The sequence below is a fragment of the Thunnus thynnus genome, chromosome 18, assembly GCF_963924715.1.
Source record: "Thunnus thynnus chromosome 18, fThuThy2.1, whole genome shotgun sequence".
Classification (NCBI taxonomy): Eukaryota; Metazoa; Chordata; class Actinopteri; order Scombriformes; family Scombridae; genus Thunnus; species Thunnus thynnus.
Genome location: NC_089534.1, coordinates 19,480,256 through 19,497,342, shown reverse-complemented (window position 1 = coordinate 19,497,342; position 17,087 = coordinate 19,480,256). Strand labels below are relative to the sequence as shown.

Sequence of the window (17,087 nt, the reverse complement as noted above, 5' to 3'; positions counted from 1 at the left end):
TGCACTTTCTGTTTTCTGTTTTTATAGCTGAGCAGTCAGCCGTATCTGATGGCCGGACACAGATTTACACAGATTATCACAGCATTGTCAAACATGAATTCACATCTCTGTGTGTGGGGGAAAAGGGTGCAAAAGAGAGAGAGAGAGAGAGAGAAAGAAAAATAAAGGGAAAGAGGCAAGAAGACGAGAAGGAAAAGCAAGAGAAAGACAGCCAATTAATCATTTCTACTGTCATGTCAATCTCTCCCTACATCTCCAGAGGACGTCCAGTGAACTACTCCGGAATAATAAATAAAACTCAGTTAACATCCAGCTCATCGAAATGTGCACCAAATTCCTGTTCCTGTTCCTGTGCCGCCGAGCCTCTGGCCTGCCCTCTCTCTTCTCGTAACCCAAACCACACACTAATTCATAAATTACAAACAAAGAGTCCCTTGTGGTTTGGGAGGGACCGGGCCGGCACTGCAAACTGGCGCTACAGGGGAATGGCTACGCGTCAATTAGAGGGGAACCTGGCTGACGGGGAGAGGTAGGTGTGGATGCATGCACACACAAACAGGCTCACACGCTTACAGTCTCGGAAAGAGGCAGACTACTGTATACACATGTTCACAACGGACAGGAAAACACACACGCAACCATTTGGAAGCCATCGAAACAATTTTGTCATTTTGCAGCTCAGGATCTGACTGCATCATTGTCCAGTGTAAGGGGCTGTAAGGGGTTTCCCGGTTCCGTTTACGAGGGGTGACGTGTGTTTCGGGTGGTGTGCGTGCACCGCTGGGAGTTAAACCTGCGGTTGTGTTGAGCTCAAGGCAGCCTTCTCCGGGAAAAAAAACAAGTTGAATTGCAGGAGATGTTGCTGCAATTGCAAATGTGGATTAAACACTAACAATGTTTTGAGTTAAGCATCAGATGAAACACATGTGAGAAGTATGCTGATGACAGCAGAGGAGTTTGCTCTGCTGTCATCACTACGTGTCTTGCGCTCTCATTGGCTGTTGCTCTTTGGTTGGCTCCCGACACGAGCAGATATTTAGCCTGCTTGATATCTTTCAGGCATCTGCGACGCATCGGTGAGCTCTCAGATCTTTGAACAGTTCACACATAGCGATCCAGTGCCAATTTGTCTCCGATCTTTTGTTGGCGATCTCCAAAAACTGTTGCAGAGTGGAAAATCACGGATAAAATCACATAGTGTGAACTCAGCATGACAAACTCTTTATTTGATTAATGGAGGTATCGGGAGCTTGCTAGCATGTGAGTAAGCCATACCGACGTCTTCCAGCAGCTAACACTAGCTTGGAGCCTCTGTACAAGAAGAGTAGTAGGCGTAGTAGGCAGAAGTGCACTCATGTTTTGATTGACAGCCGTAAGCTCCCACCCCTGACTTCGGCCTTCTCTGATTGGTTAGAAGGGCAAGGATCACTTAAAAACTTGAGAGGGGAATATATCTCTTACTATTGCCAGCCTGTTCAACGAGCCTAGGTCATAGAAGCCTTTGACAACATCTCTACACAGTAAGATTTACTTTGGAGCATATCACAACAAACAAATATAAGATGAAAACTTACATACTGTAGCTTTAACTACCAAAACTAGCAAAAGTAGAGATAAATATGACAACTTATTATGATATGCTGTACATTTTTTGATCAAATCATAAGCATTAGTCTCAGACCAATCAAGTAAACTAGAAATATGAAATAAAAAAAAAAAATTTAAATTTCAAAGATAAAGGTGGTGAGGAGTTTTTGTGTTAAGGGATATCTTTTCAGTGTGTTCAACCCTGCCGTCTGCTCTGAGTCAGAACTAATATTTGGAGTGTGTTAAGGATTCACTGGCCCTATTGCCTTTACTGTATTATGCACCCTGGTGGTTAATTATAGTGGAGTCAAACTCCTGCCAACAGAGCCTCATTAGAAAGTAACACTGAAAAATGGGTTTCCCTGTTCTAAATGAAAGTACTAATACTGACTGGGGCGTTGTCAGGTATCGGTTTAGTAGTGTGCATGTGTGTGTGTGTGTGTGTGTGTGTGTGTGTGTGCCGTTGTCTGTATCTAAGTGATCTCATGCAGTTGTTCCTACGTTTACCTCATCTGTCCACACGTGAGACCCACAGTTCCCTGTTAGTGTCTAATCCTGTCAATCCACCTGGCAAATCTCCCTCTTAGCTCATGAACACTTGTTACCTCATGTTTCACAGAAACCCCAAGACACACACACACACCGACTTTCAAATAATTAGCACACACTCCCACACCAATTTATCCACTTGTGTACGCACATCTTTAACAGCAAGAGCTAAAACGGTACTAACATCCCAGAAGGCGATGCAAAGTGAGGTATTTAAACTTCACAACAAGCAAAGGGTAAAAACAGTCTCATAACAGATGTACAAAATGACTCTTAAACATCTAAAGCTCAAAACTTATGAGATGGAAAACAAGGAGGACGGTCCCGTTTCTCAAATAACACAAACGTCTCATGACTTCATGACAGAAACAAGCAACAGGAGAAAGCAGAGAGATTTAAATGCGTGTTCAGACAGAAGACGAAGTGACACTTACACACACATTGCTGAATGGAAAATCCTCCGGGGTCCAAGCAGTGACTTTCTCTCTGAGCGTGTGTTTGTGTGCGGGTGTCTGTCTTGTCAAACACTCTCCCTGCTCCTCCTCTCTGTCTCGCCAGGAGAGCTGGGGACTAGCTTCGCCGTAAAAACAAGAGCTCACGTGAAAAGTCCACCGTGGGTCCGACCAGAATGAGAGAGCAGGGCCCAAAAAAGGAAAAGAAAGAAGGAGGGAGGGAGGAAAAAAAATAGCCCCTTTAAGAGGGTATACTCCTTTATGGTGACTTCCCCTTTTTAAGCCAAATGTAGTATGAAGAGAGTTTCCTCTTCTTTTCTTCTTCTCATCCGGAGAGAAGAACTAGTGAAGAAAAGCTTTTCTAATGCTTCTCCTTTTAATTTTCTCTTCCTTCCTATTCTCAGAGAGAGAGAAAGTTAAACCCGGCTTTAGACAACAGGAATGTGACAGCAGGAGCGAGTGAGAGAGAGAATGAGGTGGTGAGGGAGGGAGCGAGAGTGTGTGTGTGAGAGAGAGAGAGGGAGAGAGAGAGAGAGTCAGAGAGAGAGAGAGAGGGAGAGAGAGAGAGGCAGACAGAAGCGGGACATGAAGTGTTCACCTACACAGCCCACTGCTGTGTGAGTAAGCAGTCAAAGAGAGGTGGAAAGGGGAGGAAAGGAGCAACCAAGAGTGGAGGAGGAGGGGGCTACGAGTGAGAGAGAGAGAGAGAGAGAGAGAGAGAGAGAAGTCGGTGTGCAACTCCAGGAAATGACCTGGGAATTTCATTCAGCTCTGATTGGAAATCTGGGAATGTTGTGTTGAAGAGCTGGAACATGTAGCTCCAGGCTGTGCATAGCAGGGTCGGACAATATAAAGTTACAGATATACAGAGATCATTTTTGTGGTAATTGTCCCTTTAATATCTCTGGTTAATTTACGGCATTGTGGGCAAATCAATGAGCAGAACTTCTTTCTGATAATATTGGATTTCTACATAATTTTTGCATTAAATGTGATAGAGTACCTTTATTTATTAGGTATTTATCTATTTAAAAAAAGCTTTTATTCAGTTATTTTAACAGTTTCTCAATTGATTTACCACACAGTCCACTATCTTGTGATTAGAGCTGCAACTGACGATTACTTTCATCATCGTTTAATCATATCAGCATTTGCAAAGTTGATTGACTAATTGATTAATCAACAAATCGTTGCAGCTCGAATTGTGTAAAGTAACAGTCAAAAGTTTAGAAACACTTGAATGAGAGAGCGTGTATATATCAATACTACAATAAAAATGGTTTTCTTCTGTTTTAAACCCACCTCCCAACAGAAAGTTTGATCAACCAATCAGCTTGTTGGATGCGCAGGGCTGCACACCTTATTGTTTTTCCCATCTGACCTACTCTGCCTCTGATCGGTTAGGTTGGTTAAGTTTTGGCATAAGGAGTGAGATGAGCTGGGTTAGGGTAAGAATATCATGGTCAGAGCCAATCAGAGGCAGAGTCAGTCTTCGCAGATTGCGTGTGGGAAAAAAAAAATAACGCAGGCTGCACAATGAGTTGTTGAGATTTACAATATATTCATCTTCAAACAATGAAAAATGTATTTAAATGACCAAAATGTGATCTTTTTTATGTGAAAACTTCACCATTGACCAATGTTGTTGTTCGTCATGTCATGTCAGATTTGGAACAGGAGCACATCAGTTCCTCTGTGACCTACGATTACCCATAACACCCTTCTCTGCATAGATTTCCAGGAACATGTATCTTTGCAGAACTATGCAGCTTAAGATGCCCTGGGAATTTCTCCCCATGAATCCCACCCCCAGACTGCCCCTCGACACTCACACACACACACACTAATTCTCCCCTCTCTCTTTTTCTCTCTGTCCTCATCCACCGCAGGAGGAAAACTGAAACCAGCCACAGACTGGAAAGCATTAGTCTGCCCCCTCCAACCTCCCCCCACCCACCGATTCAACACACTCAACATACAAACGAAAACAAGGACGATGGATCACAAAAACGAGCGGAGAGAGTAGTTTTTTCGCCGTGAGCGCAGAGTGACACGAAAACAGTAGTGTATACAGTTTACGACTTTGTTAAGCTGACAAAGTTGGCAGCGAGTTCTCGTCCAGAGCTTTGCTTATTTTGCAGTTTCCACCCCAACAAAGAAGCAGTTGCTCATTTGGGAAAACAGGCCAAGCAAAAACCACAGGACGGGGGGGAGATGTTTGTGTGTTTGTGTGTACAGCATTTGTGCATTCTGTTTGTGCATGTACTGTATTGTATAATCTATTTGTGCTCGTTCTTATGCATGTAAGTACGTTTGCACATGTGCGTAAATGCATTTTTGTGCAAACGTGACTGTATGAATGTTAAACTTGACTGTGTGCTCCTATTATCCTACATTTGTAAAGCAGACAAACAGCCCAAAGCCAAATGCAGAACATTCCTCCGCTCTGGAAAGTGCTTCCTATGTTGGGGGCTGGAACAGTTACAGGGATATAAGTGGCTTTGACTAGCGGCAGTAGAGCGACAGACCCCAAAATGATCATCAGTGAGGCCCTCCTTCTAACCATTCCCATAGAGACAGCTGCTAACAAGACCTGTGGAGTCACAGAGTCCAGGTATTTAGACGGAAAATCACATAATCAATACATACGACTACACCTAATACTGTTACGCATCCACTCTGGGATAAAAATGATGCAAATTTAATGAAATTTAACTACTTCATCTACTAATTAATTACTTTTACTTTAAAGTAATCTACTTCTAGATCCAATACTGTTAATGTTAATACTAATACTATAGGACATACCTACCTCATTGGATATCAATACTGAAAAAAATAAATACATTTATGAGCAAACTTAGTGCTCACCAGTGGTGGAGGAAGTATTTAAATATTTTATTTAAAAGCAGCAGTACTATAATATGAAAACACTCTGTTACAAGTAAGAGTCCTATACTGAACTGAATGTTAAGCATTATTTGCAAAATGTGCTTAAAGTACCAAAAGTTTAAGTACTTATAATGCAGAAAAATGGCCCCTCAGTTATAGTATATACTACTGTAAATTATTGGCTTTTAATGTTGTACTTTTTGAAGGTGGAGCTATAATTTTAACTGTTTTATAGTCTGTGGGTAGTTTAATGTATAACAATGCATCATATTTTAGAAGCTTGTTATATATTTCGGATGTAAAATCTAAATCTATGAAGTAATGAATAACTATGGCTGTTGTACAATATTTCTGTCTGAATTGTAGTGGATTAGAAGTATAAAGCAGCATGAAATAGAAATGCTTTAGTAAAGTACATATGTGGACTTTTTACAGTCCAGTACTTGAGTAATAAGTTATCTTATTCCACCATTGATCCTTATTGATTACACCATTTGAAACCACTGAATTATCTTGTGTTTGACTGGTGATAATAATGCACACTTTGTCTTTTGCAAACAGAGCTGATGAGCATGTTGAGTGCCTGAAAGGTTGGAATTGAGTTAATCATACCATGCTTACCATATCATGCTGATCCAGTCACCTGTGTTATCTGTCTGTATCTGTACAGCCCTCTGTTGCTTCCCCGCCATGTTTACTAAGCAGTCTATAGATAGAGGAATCAAAGCGTCTGGCTGGCACACACTCTGGTTTCCGTTTTATCTTTTTTTTTTTCTCTCTCTCTCTCTTTCTGTTTTCATTAAAAGGGACTTTTTTAAAGGCTTGGTACCATGACACAAACCAAAGTGAATAATGGTGACTACAAACACTGCATCACTGGCTCGGGGGGGATAAGGAAAACAACAGAGTTCTGAGAAGACTCTTAACTTGCATTAGTCATGGACATTGTGGTGAGATACAAAGCTTTGTGTCACAGTGGATATTTTTTACACTAAGAGGCAAAATAATTAAGAACCATGAGTCTGAGAAAAGAGTTAAAATAAATCGCTTTACTGTAATTGAGCAATTTTATGGCATATAGTGGCAATAAGCAATTATTTTTACTTAAGGTTGTTTCGCCTGAAGGATTTGTGACATTTTTAACTGCTTACAAGAACTAATTCTAGAAATTTAATAAGCACCACATCAGAAAATGAAATTAGTCATTTAGTTTATTCATAGTTTACTTTATTAGTCTTGTTTTAATGAAACTTCAAATAAAAGTGAGCCGTTAAACTTTCCTTTGAATACATTTATATTAAGTTGCTTTCTATTCTAAGGAATTTATATTTTAATCAATACAACCTCAGTAACAGAATTTGATATTTTGGTAAGAACACAGTCGGATAAGTTGCAGATTATGTTGTATACAAGGGAGCTTCCACCTGAGAAAAACTTGGGTTGCAGTTGGCATTTTGGTCAGTTGCTCAAAGGCACTGTGAACATAGTGTTTGCATTACTCAGTTATTCCCTAAGACCAAACATATATATTTCCTGAGATAGTCTGGGACAGTGAGCTCTAACCTCTGGGCTTTCCTTGCCTGCACAGTCGGAAATGATGAACAGAAAGGAGACGAAAAGAAAACAAGAAATGGAGATGAGATGAAAGGCAGAGGTTTACAGGTTGTGAGGGTGACAAGAGACAAAACATGAAGACATGATTGAAACATGTGTGAGTGGTGGGACGGAGAGAGAGAGGAAGACAACAAGGGGAGAGGGCAAGAGAAAGTCAGACAGGCTGCGAAAACTTAAAAGGAAATATAACACCTTGGGTTTTTACAAATCCACTTTGTTCAAGATTCATTTTAATCTGATTAAACTTCTTACACCTTCCCTGAGGGCCAGTGATCACACTGAGTAGGTATTAAACTAGATTTGTACTGTATGACCACATTACATATAGATGAGGGATATATTCTGGTAGTATTCTGGTAGTTTTCCCTCCTTCAGAGGGAAAACTACCAGAATACTGACTGGATTTGTGTGTGTGTGTGTGTGTGTGTGTGTGTGTGTGTGTGTGTGTGTCAACATGTATCTGACAGCGTGTGAGGTGCTACATGTTGCTTATGTGTCCTAATACAGATACATAATAGGTACGCAGATATGTTAATCGAGACACGGTGCAGGACAGACATCAGCAGATTTAACATGCTGGCAAAGCAAAATCCCACAATCCCTGGCTTCAGCAAGTCACCATGGCAACAATGTTCGCGCCAAAAAACCCCCTTTGATGTTCCTCGTCTTGTTCTGGAGAACACACCCTGTTCCTGAGCAGCTTCACTAACTTTCTGCTGGTTACTTTTTACTTCAGTAAGTTATATTGCAGAGCTTTATTAGAGCTGACGGAGACTATTTGGTGCAAAACAGATTACTTAAGCCAATATGGTATGTGTCTGTGTGTGTGTGTGTGTGTGTGTGTGTGTGTGTGTGTGTGTGTGTGTGTGTCTGTGTGTGTGTGTGTGTGTGTGTGTGTGTGTGTGAGCTAGTGTGTATGCGGGCGGGTGGATTGGTGGAAGGGACAGGAGGTCTTGGCAGAGATGATGTTATACCAATCACACTCAATGCCTTTTATGGGTATTGGTCGAAGCCACAACAACCACTATTAATGCAACACACTAATATGGCAACAGACACACACACACACACACATACACACACACACACGGGTCAGCTGAGGTCACGTGCTGTGTGTTTTCTCGCAGCAGTGTTCCTGAGAGTGCCAGCTGCGGCTGTTATTCCAGGGTTTCTGCAGAGTCAGGTTTGTATTACGAGGCTGGAGAGCATTCAGAGGGGCCACTTCATTCCTTTCTGCTTGCCTCTCCTCTCACTAAAAATCAAACACACCACGGATCACGTTTGGGTCAAAGACTATTTTTTAAGAAACACCTTCTCAAGGTTCTTGGTTTGTTTTTGCTCAAATAAAATACTCTGGGTGGAGTCGACCATAAATAATGCTGCAACTAGAGCCAGAATCCTCATACGTTACTGCTGAAGTATTTAAAGGTTAAGTTGGGACATTTTCTTGTGATTGACAGTCGACTTGATACAATTGGATTTGTACTGATGAAATAAACCACACCCAGCCTGTCAGTGCGTTCAGATTAAATCGTACTCAAATAATTCTTAGTTTCTTTTACATCATCAAAGTAATGTACAACATTAAAACATTATAAAGCCTCACATTTGCAGCGAGAGTGTCGTCAAATGTGAAAAAGCGTACGTGACTGACCGTAAGGCAGCGCAAATATGCTTAGATTTGGATCAATGATTGACTAAAAATGTGTTGACCTGGAGTAACACCAGCCCACAGGATGTTTTCTGACAACTTTTTTTTTTTCTACTTTGGTTTCCTGGAAGCTTCTTCACACAAGTTGATATTGAAATCCCAAGTTTGTAATCAGCCATAACTAATAAAACCGAGCAGCACTGAAAACCATGACATGAAGGTCATGAAAGTTTTCCAAGAAATATAGAAGTCAGTCCATGAGGAAATGTCAGTAACTGCATTTGGGGAAACATGAAGAACTCTGAGTATCATTCACACGCTTGTAAATATTTCTTTCTGCTATGACTTTGTCAGAAAAATGGACTGTGGGTTGTTTTGTCTTTGTGGAGACGTTATAAAACATAAGCCATGTCACACATCTGTAACAATTTATGATATTCAAAGAACTTGATATTTTAATTGACATCAATGTGTCAGAGACGACTCCTGAAAAGACAAACTCTTACTGACAGAAAGCCAAGCAGTGTGGGTCTACTGTACCTGAAACTGCCATTAGCCATATGAGGCCTTGCGTCCTCTAGTCCCGCAGCTATAGGATGAGCTATAAGGGAGAATGATGGGGCCCAGCGGCGGCAGCAGCAGCAGCTACTGCCTGGCTGGACTGCAACTCTACACAACCAGGCCAAAATAAACATCTTCCCCGCAGTCTCCTCTCTGCTGACATGACATGAATGTGTGCGCAGGAGCTGGAGGTCTGTGTGGCTTGCAGCATTCACATGTGTACCTCAAGTATCTTCGTGCGTGTACATTATATTTGTGTGTACGTGTCCGTGCACGTGTGTCTGCTTAACCACTTGGGACAATTCAAACCCTCAAGCTTGTGAATTACATCTTTATCTTCCTCTGCTTTCCCGTTACATCTAAATCAGCACCCCCCCTGTGCTATGTGCGAGGCAGCCAGAGCCTCATGCAACTCGGATCATGTCCATTAAAAATACCAGTAGCACAGTCTAGTCACCTCGCCTCTGTCGGTTCCTGTTCAGTCTCTACAGTGTAAACTTCAGCAAAATGCACATAACCACCTCCTATCCCCATATAACAGTCAATTTTATCTGCTAAAGGAAAGAATAAAGGAAAAAATAAACATTAATTGTTGAAAACATAAAGACCAACTTGGCCAATTAAAGGAAAATGCACACTTACATACTTTTACACTGTAACGTTTTGATACTCCATGAAGTTAATTTGTTATGTGTTAAGTGTTTATTTTAGTGAGTATCCTAAAATTTACACAGTATGCATTAATTTACATAATTCAAAATGGGTTTTTTTCTATTTAACTCATGCTTTACCTTTGTAGTAAGAATCGCAGTGACTTTTTGTCTATTTTTGTCCAGTTACGTGTGAAAATTGAACACAAACAAAACAAACTAAATTCCCAGAAATGTATAGTACAGCACACTACTTGTGACTGTTTTCTTAAAAGTGTTCAAGTGTTAAAAACATACTTATCCTTGACCAGTGAAAACATACTTATCCTTGACCAGTGAGTACATGACTGAATTTTAGGTAAATGTGCATAAAATCATGCAAAATGCATCAATTTTGTCAACTGCTTTTTCTAAGGCCAATAACTTTTTTAACTTTTTTTTAAACCTTTGAAACCACTATGGATGGAAAGACCTCAAAGTGGTCATAAAAACTTTTTTTTTTTCATGGCAACAAGGCAACCTCCTGATAAAGATCATACGATATGATCGAAAGCTCCAGAACGGCTACTATGAAAAGAATTTTTCCATTTGAGTGAGTAGAAAATCAGTTCAACAGCTAATCTTTAACTTTGTTTCTGCGTCCAATTCAAAAGCCACAGTAGTGGCGGCATTTAAAAATACATACAGGATATTAATGGACTCATTATACTTTCATTAGGATTTTTTAGGGATCCTATTCCCATTTTGATTTTGTTTCAATCTTGTGGTTGGGAATGCCTGAGTTGTGTATCCCACCGAGCCCCCCCCCCCCCCCCAACAGCTCCAACCACCAGATCTCATGTTAACTAGCTAAGTGCCGCAATTAATCCATTTCCTCCTCGGCAGTTAGACCTGTTCATTAGGCTTTCTATAACCTTTTATCCCCCCGAAGAGTCTGCTCTGTGTGGTTGAAAAGAGGCTGTGTGGCTGTGAGGCTGGTTCAGGGTGATCCATTACGCCGCAGCAAACACTCCGAGGGGAAAGTCACAGAGGGAAGTTTAGGAAAAGAGGCCTACTCATCTTGATGTAGAGTCTGACGCTTTAATACGCCTCAGGGGAAGAAAGGAACCGTGCTCTGGGTAGGGAGGCCTGACACAGGAAGGAGGAGGGGAAGAAAGTAGAAAGATTCTTCTGGATATGATTTGATCAGCATTGACGTCCATAAATCATTTTTTGTTAAATTTAGTTTAAAGTTATCGCTCTGATTTATGGCACAAAGAGACACATACAGAAGCAGGATGTCCTCAGGCTGTTTCACTCACCAGGCAGAGGAAGGATGTTGGCAAATAAGAGGAATGGAGTTGTGGAGCTGCAGGACAGACCTCAGAGGTCTGGTTGAGCAAGCTGTATAAATAGGACCCTGCCTAGATATGACCCAAAATACATCTTTACACCATGGATACAACAGCCAGTGCATCCTCATGTCATATCAGCCAAAACTATACTTTAATTTTAATGAAACATACAGACGGAGGCAGAATGTTTCACTTCCAGGTACGTCTTTAAAAAAGGTCAAACGACGCTTCAACAATACTTCAAAAGGGGCCATAATGGAACCTTGCTTTTTGAAGAAAATGCCCCAAGCAGACTCATTCATCAAACTCCAACAGTCGCACTGAGGGTGAATATTTCCAAGCTCGGACTATGAATAATTTTGCCAGACAGAACTCACTGCTGCTAAATGTATTATATATGTTGTCTTATTAAAGTACAAAGTTCTGCGATCGTACTCCTGAAGTCTTTTTTTGGTCAAACAAACAAACTGTAGGGACTTCCTCCAGGGGGAGAGGATGTAAATGAAGCCTGACAGTGGCGGCCGTGCAGAGTGTGTGTGATCTGCTGAGAGACTGATGGCAGGTTCCAGGCCATTTGCTTCTGTGTTATTGCTAAGAAGCGAGTCCACCCCTAGGGGCTGTGTGAGGAAGAAGCTGGAGCTCGTAGGGTTGATGGCTTTATAAATCACAGGCAAGCTGAGGCTGATAGCGAATCTGTACTGTGTGAATCAAACAACAGCACGTATTCATACACATACTGTATATACACTCATAAAACAGCAGTTTCCTCAATTATTTTATTCTTGGCAGGCAGCAAAAGCCTGTGAAATAGCACTTAGGTCATAACGAGACAGTAAAGATTTTAAGCAGGATAACTGTGAATACTTTCTGGTTTCTTCAGTTTTCTATGACATAAGTTGAATATTTTTGGGTTGCGGACTGTTGGTCGGGACAAAATAAGACATTTGAGGTTGCATTTTGGGCTTTGAGAAACAGTTTTCTAACATTTTATAGACCAAATGACTGATCAAATAATTGAGAAAATTATAGACAAATGAAGCGACAGTGAAAATAATTGTTAGTTGCAGTAATCCATTTAGTGGTATTGACACACACTCAGAGACACACACTCAAAAAAAAACATTCATAGACTTCTGCTAGTCTGAGTGTATTTATGTATTCATTTACATTTATTTATTTGATTATTAATTCTACCTCAAAAAGTCATTTTTCTGTTTCGTTCTATCAGTTATTTTGTGTACGTGGATGCCACTTTTTTCCGCTTGAACAAAACTTTGTACAGTCTACCACACACACTCTTTAAATGCTACCCATCATATGCAGACAGACCTCCTCCGTCCCCTAGTCTGACACAAATGGGGTCAATCCTACACACACTCAACCACCAATGAAAGAGGATCCCCTTACCACTTTGCTGGAGCCTTGAGCAACCAGTGACTTCATGTCTGCAGCAGTTCGACTTGATTTACTCACGTTCAACCCCCTCAACTCCCACCGCAACCCAGAAAGACCCATCTCCTCGCCCCTCGCAGCACGTCCCCCTCTATCTGTTGAACATTTACACCGTCCCGCATCCTTCCCCTCTCTGCCCTGTCTCTCATTCCCTGCTTCCTCCTTATAAACACTCACACATTTACCCACCCAACTCAGCACCACAGCTGTTGGTGTGTTACAGAGCTGTACGATGTGTTATCACTGACAGATAAGGGAGGTCAGACATAGATTCGAGCCAAATGACTCCATAAACACGGCTAAACAGTTTGTGTGTTCTTGTCTGCGCCGGCCAGTTGAGATAAAGGATGTATGAATTCTTGAGAGAACAATCTGACAATCATGCAGCATTTGGAGACAAGCAACTCAGGGTGGTTGATCTTCAAAAGCAGATGTAGAAGCCATAAAATGAGATCAGAACTTTAGGATTTAAATTCATACGCAGTGTGCATACAAGCATTGAAAAGAGCTGTAGAGGAACAGTGAGAAATACAGTCCAGACACAGACTTAAATTAATTTATGGACTTCAGAGACACATAACACTGATTTCCGGGTCTAGTGGGGACGCATGGATCTCATAAAACCCGATCCTTAAAATCCCATCTCAAAAATCACATTGAAATGCCAAATGTAACAGTAAGCCTGGTCCAAATTGATGCATCTGTGACAATGATTTTGGCGGGTTTGAGAGGCTCCAGGCCATCGTGCTGATTGATCAGTTCTGGGTGCTGGAGGCGTCTGGATAGCGCATGCATGTGTGTCTCCGATTGTGTAGTTAATGAATTACAGCCTTGACAGGTCAGGATAAGCCCAAGGGTGGGGAACAGATAAAAAGGAAGCCCATCATCCCCCCTCATCCGCACAGACATAAAGTAAAAACAAACGGGACAATGAAAAATGTATCTTTACTGAATTTGGCGGCTGTTTGACTGGCATGTAGAAAATACTTGTAGAAGCTTTTAACTACTAAAAAAAGGTTTCGACTGCCCAAAAGAACAAATGCTATATTCCTTTAGAAAGCATTTATAGTCTAAAAAGTGACTATAAAAATGATGTTCCTTAATGCACTCCTTTAATTCCATTTCAAAGGTAAAAGAGAAGTCCTTCAAATTATTAATAACAGTATCCAAGACATAATTTCTCCACAGGGGGAGCCATAATACAGTTTAGTGGCCAAAAGTCTGAACTGGTATAGAGATCCATGTCGTAAGGCTCTTTGCACAAAGTGTGCAAGCAGCAGCAACAACAGTAATCAGTCATTCCTTTAAAAGACTTATGATTCCACTCAGAGTAAAATAAAGTCCATCTAAGAGCTTATTCTTCTTCCTCTTCTTCAATGAAGAGCTAAATCATCATAGACAGGACTGAAGTCAAACTGATCAGTGAGTGAACACCACCCTCCAGTGGCAGGAGCCCTTAGTAAAAGTGCATTGGGACTCACCACAGGTGTAGATGACACTGAGGTACTTCCTGGTGCCAGAGTAGCAGGGATCTCCAAAGTCTCTGGTGGAGGCTCGAATGAGACAAGACTTCTTGCCCTGACAGTGGGTGGTGAGAATCTGCAGAGCCACAGGCGATTGGCAGTCTGACAGATAGACGGAGAGGGGAGAAATTATTGAATGATTATTAGACAACCAGACTGATGCAAAATAATAAAAAAAGAAGACCCTTTACCTAATTACATAAATGAATAATTTAAAAAGAGGGGACATTGTTACTTTTTTCTTAGTTATTTCCTTCAAATAAGAAAAAACTCCCCCCAAAAACAACAAAACTTTAACAGGGAAAAATGGAAGAAACCGCAGGAAAAGCAACTGAGTAGTTATCTCTCTTCCAGGACAGACAGATATGCAGATATGCAGTAGATGTTATCTGCATAGAGTAGATAGTGGATGTTTCCTAAATATTTCCTAGAAAGGAAATAACGTGTAACTGTAGTTTTTCTGGAAGGTTTCAGTAAAGACTATTTAAATCCAAAGTAAAGTTTTCGACTCAGTAGACGTCAGCTCAGCTAAGAATTTCTGTGCAGTTATAAATTATAGACAAACATCTAACACAATAAATATAGAGAAGAAAATTTCCCAAAAAATTACTTTGGTTTTAATTAATTTCTGATATTTTTCCCAGTCATTAAGATTTATATTTAAGCAGTTTTTTCAAGGACATTTCTCAGGAATTTATAAACTCTTCCTTACTAGAAATAAAAGCATGCTCTCTGTTCTCCCTGCACGTCACTAGAACAGATTTGCATTTTCCTTAAATCTTTCTTAAATACTCAAATACATGAGTTGGTAATTACTGTATGTACTGTTTCTCTTTTTGATTGTACCTACTCTTTCCAATAATTACTACCAGATGAAATAGTCCTTTCTTATGATATATTATTAATAAATACCAGGGCACAAATAAAGCAATATTAGGATGAAACATAGAGATATAATCTTGGTGCTCTACTAACAACTGCTTCCATTTATAGTTCATTTACCAACAAGACAGAGTTATAACCTCCTAGTTATAAGTTGTATATCACTGCTGTCATCCACTACAGTGTGAAATATCTCTCATCAAATCAGAATGATTAGAGACAAATAAAAACGCACAAAGCACAAACAGATGACAAGCCTACATTAACTGCATATTCTTATTAAAGACATATTCATACTGTTTATCAGTCTCTTGCTACCTTGCCATGGAGTGTTTGATGGACAAGTAGCTCTTCAGACACAAAAGGCTACATGAGTCTCTGTCAGCTGCAACAGAGAGGGACACACACACACACACACACACACACGTACCTGTGCACACACTTTCTGGAGACAGTAAAGGGACTTCTCAAACACACACACTCATTCCCGTCAAGGCTCTCTAAGCTCCCATGGAGGAGCCTCTGTCCACATAGACCCACACAGAAACCTTACTGGGGCCTCACATTGTCTAGCGGATACCTGATCCAACATGTGTGTATGTGTGTGTGTGAGTGTTTGTGTATGGACACCAGACAGAGTGATGGATGTGGCTCTCATACATCATCGCTAAGCACCCGCCAGCTCATCCAGACCCCTCTCCTCTGCTCTCATCCTCTGGGGAGCGCGGACGGACAGATGAGGCTCTTCTCTTTCCTCTTTCTGCTCCGACTTCCTTCCTCTCTCACATTCATAACGACACTACAGAAGATGATATGCTGACCTGCTGTACCCCCACACTTTCGAAGGAACTTTAAGGAAATCATAAAAAAAAGTTTTACATGCCTACTGTTTAACAAATGTGCATTTAAAGACAGGCCAGACAGGCAGTAACTGGCTGAAATATATCAATATTCAGATCATAAAATGTTGGATGTTGATGTGATGAATGCAGGGTTGCATGTTAATGGTTACAGCAATTTAGCTAAAAAATGTGATCATGATTCATTATGTTTTCAATTTATTTATTGAGTTAAATCAACATTTCAAAGGTTTGGAGTTAAAACATCCCAGAGCAAAAAGGTCAAAGGTTCAACCATACTGCAAATTCATTATGTGAAGCAAATACTTCACATTCTCTGGAAACAAATACTGAGAAATGGAAATGCACTGAATTGTGCAATCCTAGTGAAATCAATAGTCTTTGTCCTGCCTCATGAACTTCAGTGACACCACAGACAGAGGTGTGAGGAGCAGCAATAAAGAAGAACCTCCTGCTGAGTCTTGTGGGAATGCGGATGGGCCTGGGCTCCACATGGATGCCTCCCAGGCCCCCATGGTCCATCTAACCCCTAAAAACAACACAAGGAGATGAGCCTTTGAAAGTGGACACTGGGCTCTCGCATGGTCTGCCCTGGTGGGCCCCAAAGAGAGAGACAGAGAGAGAGAGATCAGAAAAAAAGGTAGAGAGAACAGGTTGGCTAAGGCTCGGCTCACACGTCAACAGCCCACAACAAATTATGGCACAGGTCAAAGGGTAAATGTCCCAGTCAGGAAGTGAAAGAGGGCAATCTAGTGGTCATGCATATTGTCAACATTGGGAATTCTTTGACTCTGCGATCCTACCTTATTGGATTATCAAAAGAGAGTCGCACTTTATTCCCTGCTACTGATTGTGTTTGTAGAAAATCTTACCTATAAAACAGACTATGTGTAGTAAGCTTCTGGAGAATGTGAACCTGAATCACTGTCTGTAAATGTGGACGTGGTTCCAAGGGGCAACCGGACACTCCCCAGACGGAGCCGACACACTGGAATTCCCAACAAGGACGCAGTGAGGTGGACGCCTGTGAGAACCAGTGAGTGAAACTGGATAACCAGTCAGACACCTAAAAGGTTAGAC

General features: G+C 41.1%; 1 protein-coding gene across 2 annotated transcripts in view; it reads right to left on the bottom strand.

The window, feature by feature from the left end:
• Nucleotides 1-17,087, bottom strand: part of LOC137169059 (protein eva-1 homolog A) — a 76,252-nt gene that overhangs the window by 26,415 nt on the left and 32,750 nt on the right. The window contains exon 5 of one of the 2 annotated variants that reach the window (XM_067572018.1): nucleotides 14,224-14,367. In XM_067572018.1, the coding sequence (XP_067428119.1) occupies nucleotides 14,224-14,367 (144 nt within the window). Of the gene's footprint in view, nucleotides 1-2,570; nucleotides 3,181-14,223; nucleotides 14,368-17,087 lie in introns of those variants that run through there. The other variant, XM_067572019.1, reaches the window with a different exon arrangement.